Source organism: Uloborus diversus, chromosome 7 (genome assembly GCF_026930045.1).
Source record: "Uloborus diversus isolate 005 chromosome 7, Udiv.v.3.1, whole genome shotgun sequence".
Taxonomy (NCBI): Eukaryota; Metazoa; Arthropoda; class Arachnida; order Araneae; family Uloboridae; genus Uloborus; species Uloborus diversus.
Window position 1 is genome coordinate 10,202,709 of NC_072737.1, and position 13,345 is coordinate 10,216,053.

Here is a 13,345-nt window from a genome sequence, read left to right on the forward strand (position 1 = left end):
AAAAGTTTTAGAAATTTAGACCGTAAAAACGTAGTTGCAGACGATTTTTTTGTAATGTTAGTGAGGAAAAGGAGGGTATTTTTTCGAAATTTAAGTTTTTTTTTTTTTTTTTTTTCAAAATAACTTGGAGACTAGATCACCCTAATCTCCCCCCGTGGATCTGCTCCTGTTTCAGGTCTGATCATACGGTTTTAAACTTTATGGGGGGTGCGGGGCATTTGCCGCTGTAGGAATTTTTCGGAAGAAAGGACCACTAACTACTCCTGGGAATGTCTTGACTTGAAATATCCTTTAGATGAAGCAATAGATTCTGTATAAGCAAAACATGCTCTTGATTCATACTGTCCACCTCTGGCAAGTTGAGCTCCGCTGCCAGACCGATTAAACGATTCCATTTGTTGAAATAGGGGTGAGGAAAAACGGCTTAAGAACTTTTCGGATTTAGTTTGCAGTGTTATTAATGCCCATTTGGCAACCAATATAATTCAGGTAAGAAGTAGCAAGCGGAACAGGATTTTCTCGCCAATAAAAGGGCTGCAATAACAGCCCAACTGTGTGCCTAACACTTCCTCTTCTTACTGATTGCTTTCCCGTGAAAGAAATTGACTTGCTCAAGGCCATAGCTCAACTTCTCAGAGATGGACAGTATATCACAACTAAAACGGCCCATCTCGTCTCATTTTTGTAGGAGACCTATTTTCATTTGAGAAGTGCCCACTGATTTGAAAGCCAATCAGGCTTCCTTGTCTGTGCGTCTGACATTTTTTTTTTCTAACTCTTCACCATGAAAGATTGCTTTTATTCAAGGACTAATAAAATCCCGTCCTTTTACCTTTGCCCCATTTAAAGTTTTGAATCTGTTCCTGGAGATGGAATAAAAGTCACTTCTGAGCTTTTACAACTAGCTTTATAAACCGAGTTTAATGTGGTAGTGGAAGAAAAGCACATTATGGATTCACTAGTGGTTCCTTTTTTTTTTTTTGGTGCCTAGAATGAAGTTATTTTTCCCCTTGGAGGCCATATTGTTAAGACACGACAAAATATTAAAATTAAAAATAAAAATAAAAAATCTTTGGAGAAATGGTAGGGTACACACACACACACACAAACACAGGTTCATTATTTAATACCAAATATATACAAGAATTACATATTTTCATCTGAAGGACATTTTTCGGGTTGTGAAGTGCTATTTTCCAATTTTAATTTCTGTACCTCAGAGGCAGACTGACGTAAGTCGAAAAATTGCGATTTTTTGTTTATTAGGGCATGGTATGCAGAATGCTATTCCGCATCGAGCCACATGAGCGTCATTCCTAAAAATAAAAAAATAATAATAATAAAAAAATCCAGTTCAATTTTTTACCATGGTTTAAAGTGGGTGCGTCCCATCCTTTGCATGCGCCAGAAAAAAAGTTTTCCTCTCTCCTCAAAAATTATCATATTGTGACTTACGTCCTTCTGACTCTGAGGTGAATTATAGACCTAATCAAAAGTAGAAGTACTTCTACACCAGACTGGGATGTCAGCTCATACTTAGTTAAGTTTTCAGATGTCATAAACGTAATTTAAAAGATTTCCACTAAATTTTGCACTTAAGCTGGGCTGTTGTTTAAGTCAACTTGTAAATTTGCTGTTAAAAAAATTGTCTTCAGCAGAAAAAAAATTTGTTTCATTAAGACCTTCTTAATTTTTAAATTCAATACGGTCAACCTCAACAAGCAGCCGATTACCAAACGGCACGACCTTGACGATCACAGGTCTGGATGAAATTCTGGAGTTAGTCAGTTCTCACTAGATATGAACCCGGGTAAAGCGGTTTGAGTGCATAGGCCCTAGCTCAGCTGCAACGGGAGTCCAAAGTAATTGTTATCTGAGTCCGAAACGCAATGATTTTTCTTTAAAATTAAACTTTTATTTTTACCCTTTTCTTGCATTTGATTTGCAGTATGAGTCGATTAAATGCATTCTCAACAAAGAATAAATCCCCCCCCCCTCCCTCGTTGTACTGATATGAGACACCGAATATCTTGGGATTGTAGATATTGTCCTTAAGTTTCAAATTCTAATGAAAGCGTTTCTGGCGTCTTACAAATCAGTGTGATTCAGACAGCAAAAACTTGAGAGTCACAAATATGGATAAACTTCTGAATTTAGGTCAATCCGTACTAGATACTCATATATAGTACGGATCCAGTCCAGATCGTCCAGGTAAGATAGTTTGAGTTCATAGACACTAGTTCGGCACCAAAGAGGATCTAAGTTAGCTTGTTTGGTTCCTAGACAGCAATAACGTTTTCGTTGGAATTTAAAACGTTGACACAATATTTGCTCTCCTAACATCTCTCGCGTATCTCGTTAATACGACGTAGGGGCGGTGAAATTTATTCTATATTGTGAATGCATTCAAATAGACGATACTGCAATGCAATATCAAGAAAAGAGTAAAAAAAGTTAATTTCAAAGGAAAAACCCTAGCTTTTCTGGAACCAAACTAGAAACTTTGGACCCCTATTACAGCCAAACTAGGACTTATTCAGTCAAACCGATATACCTGGGTTCATATCTAGTGGGGGAATTGACCTAAATCCGGAATTTCGTCCAGATCCGTGACCCTCAAGGTCGTTCCGTTTGGCAGGGAGTTTATATGAACATGTTAATCCAGGGCACGTATCTGCCAACCTTCGTGAAACCAGAGTAATGCTTGGCCTTTCCGCATCCAGACTCGCTGCCCCAGCTGACCAATCCCTCCAGGTACCACCGGTGGTCGTTGGCGGGGCCCACCGAAAAGACGAAGGGGCCCCCGCTGTCCCCGTTGCACGTGTCCGAAAGTCCGGTCTCGTGTCCGGCACAGAACATGTTGCGTGTGATGGTGATGCTGCGGAGACCCTCCCTGTAGGCTTCCTCGCACCTGTCGTGGCCGACGATCGGCAAGGTGGTTTCTCGCAGGGACTCCGAGAAGGTTCCGTTTTCTGTCAGACCCCAGCCAAGAACCTATCAAAGAAGCGAGAAAAAGAGTCAGTTGGAAACAAATGCCTCAAGAATTTACGAACAGTGAATTTTTTAAAAACTCAGTTAGATATGAACATTTTGGAACAACATTTAGTGCTGAAACAAACTGGAATACCGTTCTGCCACTGCATTTCTGGGAAAGTAATTTCTTTCCACATAACCTGTGTTTAAATTTCATTTTTGCTGTATTTCTCTTTGAATATTACGCATTAGTTAAAATAAAACATTCCAAATGTTTTACTTGTCTGACAATTTATGGAATTATCCACTGGAAGACATTCCAACCTTAATGGCTGCTTTTGGCCATAATGTGTTTAGAAGCTCTTTGTCCCGTATCCAAGCTGAAAAGTGTACATCTATTGTTGGTAATAATATCAGCCTGGAGCCTCTCAGCTTTGAACTCAGGACGCAACTATTCCACTTAGGCTTTCAGTACAGAGTTATTTGCAAGTACACTCCAAGGCAGGTAGAGAAAACTCTCCAACTCTAGATTGTTCGCGGGTTTCGCGCTGAGGAATGGACGAGTCCACCTCAAAATCGGTTGAAAACGAGATGAGCAGTGGTTGCTTTTAAGCAATCGTCGGCGAAAGTTCGCGTCGTTGCATGTTTGAATAAGAAGTTAACTTCAATTGAACTTCGGAGATTAACTGAAATTATTAAATGCAGATTGTGGAAGTCGTAATTTCCTCATCGCGTTTAATGCACTTCCCATTCCTTACGAATCCAATGAATCTTCCACAGAGTGCCAGGGATTGCTGAGCCACCCAACATTTTAGTTGATGCTGAAGAAACAGGCAGGACATGAGACTTTTGCCAACTTACAATGCCTTTCTTCCCATCGCGGATGTTCTCCCTGGTCGTCTCTTCGGTCGGTAGGCAGACGGGCTGTATCCTGGTCGTCAGTTCCACTGGCGTCTCCAACTGCAACAGGGCGATGTCGCCGTCGAAGTGGATGAAGTCGTATTCTTCGTTTATGACGATCTGCTTCACCTGCAAAAGAGAGAAAAAAAGTCCTTGTTATTAAATATCCTATACAGTAGAACCTCGTTTATCCGGTCCCCATTTATCCGGATCTACATTTTATCCGGACCAAATGTGTAGAGTTAAAAAAATTAAATTCACTTAACTATATTAAATTAAGATACAGTGACCGCCGCTTGTATGAATAACGTTTGTTTCAAACAGTTTTGATTCCAGAAAGCGGTTGATTCAATAAAGCGGATACTTCAATAAATCTGGATTTTGCTCTCTTTTTGAGGATTTGATTCAAGTAACCACTGATTCAATTTACCGGCGTTCACTGTTATGTAGCAAGAACGAACTATAAATCAGCCAAGTATTTCATTTTTTTATTTTATTTAAATGTAAAACTCCTGCACAGATCGCACAGTAAATCATAGTAAGGTAAGTATAGTAAGCAGCGTGGTGCACTTTTGAGCGTCAGTCCGACGTCATTGCAGCTGAAAAATAAATGATTAAATGCTAGAAAAAAAAATTCTGGAAAGGATTTAAAAATCAAAAATTGTTGCTTTTTTTTCTTATTCATTTTTATGCGGAAATATTCAATGTACCTACTTAATCAAAGAGCTTCTATGGATTAGTAGTTATTCATTTAAAGTACGTACTTGCTTAAAAACAATTTATTATTCGTATCGATATGTATCACCATTTGTGTCGTATATTTGTGGAATAGTTCTATCTATTTGGACCATATATTAGTCCATCTATTTAAAGCTTTCAATTTTTATTTTCGTGAAGTAAATCAATCCGCCGAGTAAAAAGTCAATTTTCAATCGATCGTTATTTTTTAACTCCGAAAAGTGATAGAGCAAGGCCCCTTGATATTTGCAAAAGATTTGGGAAGCTGCTGCCTTCCTTGCTCCTCCCCTCCGCCCTCCGTGCGACCCACCTATGGGTCGACATTTTCGTGACATACTTGGAGTACATTTCAGTGCACTTTTTTTAACGGAGCACATTCGGACGTATTTTAGTACACATTCTGGCCATTGGAAGGCATTTCTTTTGAATTCTTTTGTTTTTTTCTGATTGTGGAGTCAAGGGCGGATCCAGAAAGTTTTCAAGGAGGGAGCGATTGGTTTTTTTTAACAGAATTCGTACTACGCTTCTGATTTAAACATGATTGGGGAGGGGGCTTCCAAAGCATTTTTAGCTGAAACCACTAAAACACAGGGATTTAGCCGAGGAATTCGCCGAAATTATTCCTTTCCTTTTCCGTTGAAAGAGGTATTCTAAAATTACGTACTAAAATTTCAATTTCGTAATAAATCCGTGGTAATGTTTCAAAACCCTTCCCTCCTAACATCATCAAAGGTCGTCTAAAATTTCGCTTTTTGAAACTTCAGTTTCGAAAAATTACCAGAAGATAGTCACTGAATCCATTTCTTCCCACTACCCGAGATGTTGACAATCGCGTCTTTAAGACTTAAATTTTGCAAAATGCCTTCCAAACTTCCTTTCCTAATATCACCAAAGACAAAGATCTTCTAAAATTGCGTTTCGAAAATTCAATTCCGAAAAGTTTCCGGAAGGGAAATTTGAACCCTATTCCTTTTTTAACGTCATCAAAAAAGACCTACACTTGCATTTCAGAACTTCAATTCGCGAAAATTGCCGGTGCAGAGTCACTCAAGGGAGGGGCGATCGCCTCCATCGCACCTCCCTTGTATTCGTCCCTGTGTGGACTTTATAGTAAATTTGCAGTGTACTCACCTGTCTTACTTGGACGTATTCATCGTCCTTCGCGAAACTCCGGTAAAACTTCCCACAGAACAGAAGCAACTCTCTCGGCTCCATGGCGACGTTCGAGAACTTCCTGGTGACGCAGTGTGCTGCCGTCAGGGCCCACAGCTCGCTGATCAAAACCGCCCCGCAGATGAGCTGGGGCCCCGTGGGGCCCTTCAGGGTTAGGCCCACTTGCCAGGGCCAGTGCCCCATTTGACTGGCGTTGCCGTTCACGATGAATGGGGTGCGCGGAGCATCTGACCGGCCACAATCTGAAAAAGAAAAAGGTTCTGAATGCTCACCACACAGACAAGATTAATATGTTTAGACCAGCGGTCGGCAACCCGTCGATCGCGATCGACCGGTCGATCTCGAGCCTATTTTCAATCGATCGCGACAATACAGGGTGTCCAAGAAAGATCCGTACAACTTCAAAAATTTATTGAAAGAAACTATAGGATTACAGCGAAACTAATTAGTACATTAGATAGAATAACTCAAAAAGTTTTTTTCTGCAGTTTGTTTCTGACCATATATGGCCCCACATGTCACGCAAAGGAATATTAAAGCATTTTAGTTATTTCAATGGCGGATCGCGTGAAGAAAGCTCAATGTGTTGCGTGGTTTATCGAAACTAAATCCAATACGCAAACATAACGGAACAAAACATCCAAACAGCTGTAGCTACTGTTGATGTTAGCCTGCTGAAACGGTCGTGGATGGAATTGGATTATCGTCTTGATATTGTTCGTGCTACGAAAGGGTCTCATGTAGAAATTTCCTAAGGTAATAACTTAAGTTATAGGAAAAAAACTTTTTGAGTTATTCTATCTAATGTACTAATTAGTTTCGCTGTAACCCTATTGTTTCTTTTTCAATAAATTTTTGAAGTTGTACGGATCTTTCTCGGACACCCTGTATTTTTTCGTTGGTTTCTATCGGAGTACCATTTTCTAGAACAAAACTAGGTTTAACGTCCAAATTATTCGAAAATTTTCGAAACTTTTTAGGTTCAGCGGATTTTTTTATGGTCACAATTTAATCAATTTTATAACAAGCAATATATCTACTTATGGGTGAAAACAGTGTCCATGTAACATTATTTTATCAAATTAAAGCAACTATTTAATAAGTAGTAAAGTCTATTTTAATAAGATTTTGCCTATAATTTGAAGTCAGCATAATCTCAACTTAACCGCGAAAGCAACATGACCGTTCCCCCCCCCCTTTTAAAGTCGATCTTCGTATTCATCGAACTTGGAAAGTCGATCTTCAGTCAATTTAGGATGCCGACCGCTGGTTTAGACTTTCCATATAACAACAAAGTTAAAAGGAGATTTTTAAAAACTTCCAAAACACGGAAAATTAAAAATCTTTTAAAGTAAGACAAAAACAACGTTAGAAGAAGCACAAATTTGCAAATAACAGCAGACACGTGTTTCGGCGTTACAGGGAACGCCTTTTTCAATGCAAAAAATAATGAGCTTATGGATGACAAGACATCCGACAAAAGCGTCAACATGTGTCTGCTGTTATTTGCAAATTTGTGCTTCTTCTAACGTTGTTTTTGTCTTACTTTACTGTTCAGCACAAAGGTATTTATTTATCTTTATCTTAAAAATCTGTTGTTAATTTTTTTAACCCCCAATGGTAAGAAAGTCATTTTCGGTACGTAAAACAACCTGCAAAAGTGAGATGGACGATTAACTAATTTCGGAGGAATCAGTAGAGGTCCACCATATGAGACTAACTTAGTACAAATTTAACATGTGCGTTATCGCGAGATGTAAAAGTAATGGGAAAATCGTAACACCTCATCGTGTTGAAAATGAGCTGCCCAGAATAATGCAATAAAAATTTAAAAACGAGCCGATGTGTGCATCACATGACTTCCTTTTACACCAATTTAATGTCATTTCCCCATTACTGGCAATTTTAATGTGATTCAAGAGTTAACTCTCTAAATATCACCAACAGTGGCCAAATTGAAACCAAATTAAAAAAAGAAAAATAATAATTCGAATTTTGACATTTGGAATTCAAATTATGTTTTTCGCAATCACAAGTGTCTGTGTGTGTATGTAGGCGTGTGTGTTTGTGTCTGTGTGCAGGCATGAGTGTGTGTATGTATGTGTATTTGTGTGTGTGCAGGTATGTGTGTGTAGGTGTGTGTATGTAGGAGTGTGTATGTGTGTGTGTGTATATATATGTATGTGTGTAGGTGTGTGTGTGTATAGGTGTGTGTGTGTTTGTATGTGTTTGTGTAGGTGTATGTATGTGTGTATATGTTTGTGTGAGTAGGTGTATATATGGGTGTGTATGTAGATGCATGTATGTATGCGTGTAAGTGTAGGATATTGACGCAACCTGGAGACTGTTTTCGCTATAGGAGCAGCATCTAGAGGAGCCGGTCGACGGTGGTGCTGCAGAGGGAGACGGGGGGGGGGGGAATAAAATCATAGAAATTCAAAACCGTCAAATGAGAAAAATAAGCAATATGATTGCTCAAAAAAAAATCGCCAAATTTGTCGCCATGTTGGCAGCAAAACTTGGCGACCAAAAGACTGACGATATATCGCCAAGTGTCCGCCAAATTATTACACCACTTGAGTTCACATCGAAATTAACAATGATTTCCCCCCAAAATGGGAGAAAAGACACCCTTAGGAGCATCCGAATGCAACCACAAGGGAAGGTGCACAACTAGACCCCACTAGGACGTAATAAATTTCAACTTTCTAGGACATACCGTTCTTGAGTTATGCGACATACATACGCACATACGTACATACGCACATACATAGATACGTACATACAGACGTCACGAGAAAACTCGTTGTAACTAACTCGGGAATCGTCAAAATGGATATTTCGCGTGTCTATACGTTCTTAGGCACTTATCCACGCGTGGTCGAGTCGAAAAAAAAAAAAAAAAACTCATCATTCATTCGGGGGTGAGCAAAATGGAAATTAAGATCGAGTTTTGAGTGAAAATTTTTTTGCGAATACAATACTTCCATTTTTGTAAAAGGAAGTAATAAAAACAATAATTAGATGTCCCAATCAAATATGAAAGAACAAAAAATGTACAGTTGAAAGAAGATTACATCTTTAAATCTAATAACACGTTGTCAATCGTCCGTTTAAAGTATCGGGCAAAGTTTTAACATTAACTCAGCAAAAAAATAAATCAAAAATGTATTTTATAAATCAAAAGCGGCTCTTTTGATAAGAAGTTTTTGTAAAGAATTATTTTCTGATAAATATTATGCTATAAAATCTAATCCTAACCTGGTATACAGGCTGGCTGGTATCCACTCCAGGTACGAGAAGAGAGACAAGTCTGGTACTCGGAACCGTACAGTTTGTAGAATCGAGATTTGCAGCGGTACTGGACGCGAGTACCCACTGGGAAGGTTTCGTTGCTCTCTTGGTACTGGCGAGCGGAATGGAGCAGGTACAACTTCTCCGTCAAAGATCTGGGGAAAAAAAAAAAAAAAAAACATAGAAGAAAATTAATTAGAATTCTGAAATTTTTAATTCAAGTTATGTTTTTCGCAATCACGAGTTGCAATAGGACAGGACTCTACTCATTGGAGTTATTGTTTCTAGAAACGGCTCCCGTCCCCCCAAGCCTGCCCTTCCCGGACGGTTCTTTGTGTATAGTTGTGTATGTGTGTGCAGACGTGTGTGTGTAGGCACGCGTGCGTGCATGTGTAGGTTTGTGTGTGTGCGTAGACCTGTGTGTATGCACTTAGGCGTGTGTGTACGTAGGACATTGACTCCTCCGACCAGGAGAAGTGGATTCTGTGTGACACGGGCAGTGCTCAGGACCAGAGGAGCCGGTGAGTGGTTGTGCTGCAGAGGCCCCTGGTTCAAGCTGAAAAAGAAACCACAACGCCAAGGACCGTCAAATGAGAACAACAAGCAATCGTGATTACTCAAAAAAAGTTATGGTTATATATTTTATGTGGTTTTAATAAATTTTCAATTCACTCGATTTGAAAAAGAAGGATTTTTAGAGATTTTTTTTCACTTTTCAAATATATTTAAAAAATAAAAATAAATGAAAACAAAAAAACCCCGACTGCATAAAAACCAAAAAAAACTAAAAAGAAAAAATTATAAGCCAAGTAGTTTTGAATGTTATTAAGCACTATTGAATCACTACAACATTGAAATAGTTTTATAATCGACACACACCATAAGACAAATCATAAATTCAAAAGCAGAATAGAAAGATCAACAGTCGGGGCCCATTCCTTTTTTACCAATCAAGGAATCCTGTAAAATTTGAATGGGCCCCGACTATTGATTCTTTTATTTTGCTTTTGAATTTATGATTTGTCTTATGTGTGTCTCAATTGTAAAACTATTTCAATGGTGTAGTTATTCATTAGTACTTAATAACATTCTAAACTACTCGGCTCATATTTTTTCTTTTTAGTTTTTTTGGTTCTTACGCAGTCGGGTTTTTTGTTTTTATTTAATAATTTTTTTTATTTTACACTTTTTAGTTAATTTTCATTGACTTAGTTATTAACATGTTAGAGATGAAAATCAAATTAGTAGACTTCCTATTCCTATTCCTATCCAGAGTCACAACAGACTACAACTGTATTTATGTCGAGGACTGCATACTAAGTGCCTTGCCTCCATTATTTTATGTACCGATAGATGGCAGCACCATCACCGGATTGACCAGTTAATGAGAATTTAGAACTAGTCCAGGAGCTAATAGCTACCTAGTACTAGCACCCGAGAGGTATCGTTTCACTTGGAGGACATTGAGACCACGAGCCTATTTAACGTCGCCCAGTCCCCTTTAATGACGACGGTGGGTCTTCGACCATCGAGGTTCGAACTCAGGACCCTCCGGCCCCGAATCCGACACTCTACCGATCGGGCTACCACGGCCCAAATTAGTAGACTTAGTAAACAAAAAATTCAGGCAGTGAAAACGCTACCTGCATTTGTCGTTCGCTGTGTAGCACGCAGTTAGCGTGCGAAGCGATCCCGAATTGACAATATGGCGTCTGGTTGTTGATTCGGTGAATTAAGATTATTGTCAAGTGTTTAGTGACACTCCCAAGGTTAAGAAAAATCCATTGACGTAAGAATCATAAAAAAATTGACCAAGATGTTTAGCCTCTACGACGCCTCATAGGAACAAACATACATACATACATACATAGACTTATTAACGCATTAACCTCCTTTGCGTCGTGCACGCGCAGTCGGGTAAAAAGTCAACATCTCTTGCAATACTGACTTTTTGAGAGACTTCTTCGTTTTAGAAAACAGTTATTACTATTTCTTTTGCAGTTAAAATGATCAATTTTTTACACTGTCGAATTTGACACGATTCTTTCTGCTGTATGCTTCATTTCCAGCATACCGAGAGGTGCAATGCAACAGAAATTCATTGAAAAATGAATAATTTACACGAAAAAACTTTCTTGGTTTACAGAAACACGCGGGAATTGCATTGAAACTTTGAAGAAGTCAGTGCAGAGGTTCATAATGCATGTTGTTCGACCATCACACTCCGGACTTGTCGCTCTCCAATTTCCATCTTTTTGCTCACATGAAAGTCTGGCAAGGAAGACAAACATTTCGCTCAGAACAGCGTATAAAATCGACTCTGGAGCGGTCAGATCCGTCATTTTGGCGGTCAATTATTCCCCCCCCCCTACCGACTTTGGAAAACTTATGTATTTACGTTAAAGTGAGCGTGATTTTTTGCATAATTTACATTAAGTATATAACCTTTGCCCACATTCAAAATTGACGGACCTGATTGGAATACTTCTACAGAACCATCTAAAAAAAGACTTTTCATGGTTTTCATTTTGTTACCGATCGAACTTTAAAAAATTAGCCTTTCGTACGCAAATAATAATAATAACAATAATAATAATAAAATAAAATAAAAAATTAAAATAAGAAAAAAGCTGCCCGCTTACAAGAAAACTCCTAGGTAACTGGACTTCCATAAAGGTTTCTAGTAAAAATATTGCTTTTCCTAAGAGCTGTGTCGTTACTAGAAACTTATATAAACGCCCGTTTCCTAGAAATATTATTTTTTTCCTTTTTACAGTGTACAAGCAAATTTACCTTGACTTTGAAAGCCTAAGCAAAACGTCTGAAACGACCTCCCTCAAACTTAAAGAATCAAGCTTAGGCATAAATAACGATTTTTGACATAATTTCATTCATTTACACTTACTTATGTATTGTGGCCATAGGAGGTAAGTACAGTGAAACCTGTGTATAACGATACGGTCTATAACGGCAACCTGTCTATAACATTTTTTTTTTGGCCCCAGCAAAATGTCAGCATGAATAATAAAACTGTCCATAACGATAACCTGTCTATTACGATATTTTTTTTGGCCCCAGCAAAATGTCAGCATGAATAATAAAACTGTCCATAACGATAACCTGTCTATTACGATATTTTTTAGGTCCCAACAGTATCGTTGTAGATAGGTTTTACTGTATTGAGCTAGAGCAGATTATTACGTGGCTTTGGACCCTTCAAAGTGTTTCATTTTCATTCAATGACTGAAACTAAATGAGTGACGAGGAAGATTTTGTCATAGAAAACAAACATTCACCGAATATTTTGTTCTTAAGAATACTATCAAATGTTAACAAGAGGAAAATTTGCCTTCCCTGCTCTGCTTATTTGGAAATTAGTCACTGCTTTTAGAGACTTTTCGCTTTTCAAAATATTTTTCAATATTGACCAAATTCACAAAGAGTGGCTATTAGAGACTTTTCGTTTTTCAAAATATTTTTTACTATTGACCAAATTCACAAAGAGTGGCTATTAGAGACTTTTCGTTTTTCAAAATATTTTTTACTATTGACCAAATTCACAAAGAGTGGCTATTAGAGACTTTTCGTTTTTCAAAATATTTTTTACTATTGACTAAATTCACAAAGAGTGGCTATTAGAGACTTTTCGTTTTTCAAAATATTTAATATTGACCAAATTCACAAAGAGTGGCTATTAGAGACGCAGCTCCCATGCAATAAAAACTTCAATACAGATCACTATACTTACATGTCGGTACTGAAGAATGTTCTCAGAGGATGTTGGCTAGGGTAACTGACGAAGACGAGGGCATTTTTTGGTACATTGGGCTTCGGACACAGTGCTAAAATTGAAAGAAACACGAGGTTAAAATCATATGGAAGTGTTAAACATCTGGCAGCATACACTTCAAGAGAAAGTCTCTCTTTCAATTTTAAAGACCAAAGAGAAGCATTACTAGAAGGAGTATTAACCATCGAGAAGAGATAAAATGGAGAGATTGAAGAATTTCATTCTTGAAACACAGACCCCAAGTCACGTGATATATTTTAAAGCGAAGCATTGGAAGAAATCAGGTTCCTTTCGCTAGTTTCACCTAAAACGTAGCAACCATTTGTCGTTGTTAAGTCACGTGACTTGAGATCTTAGCCCAAGCTTTTGCTAAGCTGATGATTGGACTTATTCCCTTCATTTATAATTCCTGCTCTAAGGTATTAACCCCACTTTCCTGAAGCAGCAATGGCAATATTTGGGGAGGGGCTTTCCGTA

At 38.3% G+C, this 13,345-nt stretch overlaps 1 protein-coding gene across 1 annotated transcript in view; it reads right to left on the reverse strand.

The window, feature by feature from the left end:
- Nucleotides 1–2,579: 2,579 nt before the first annotated feature.
- The window catches only part of LOC129226235 (clotting factor C-like), a 53,977-nt gene continuing 43,211 nt past the window's right edge, over nt 2,580–13,345 (reverse strand). Inside the window, exons 7-11 of the mRNA XM_054860833.1 lie at nt 12,827–12,920; nt 9,046–9,233; nt 5,743–6,026; nt 3,835–4,002; nt 2,580–2,994 (exon numbers count right to left, since the gene is read on the reverse strand). Coding sequence (XP_054716808.1) covers nt 2,644–2,994; nt 3,835–4,002; nt 5,743–6,026; nt 9,046–9,233; nt 12,827–12,920 — 1,085 coding nt within the window. The 3' untranslated portion in view covers nt 2,580–2,643. The remainder of the gene's footprint in view (nt 2,995–3,834; nt 4,003–5,742; nt 6,027–9,045; nt 9,234–12,826; nt 12,921–13,345) is intronic.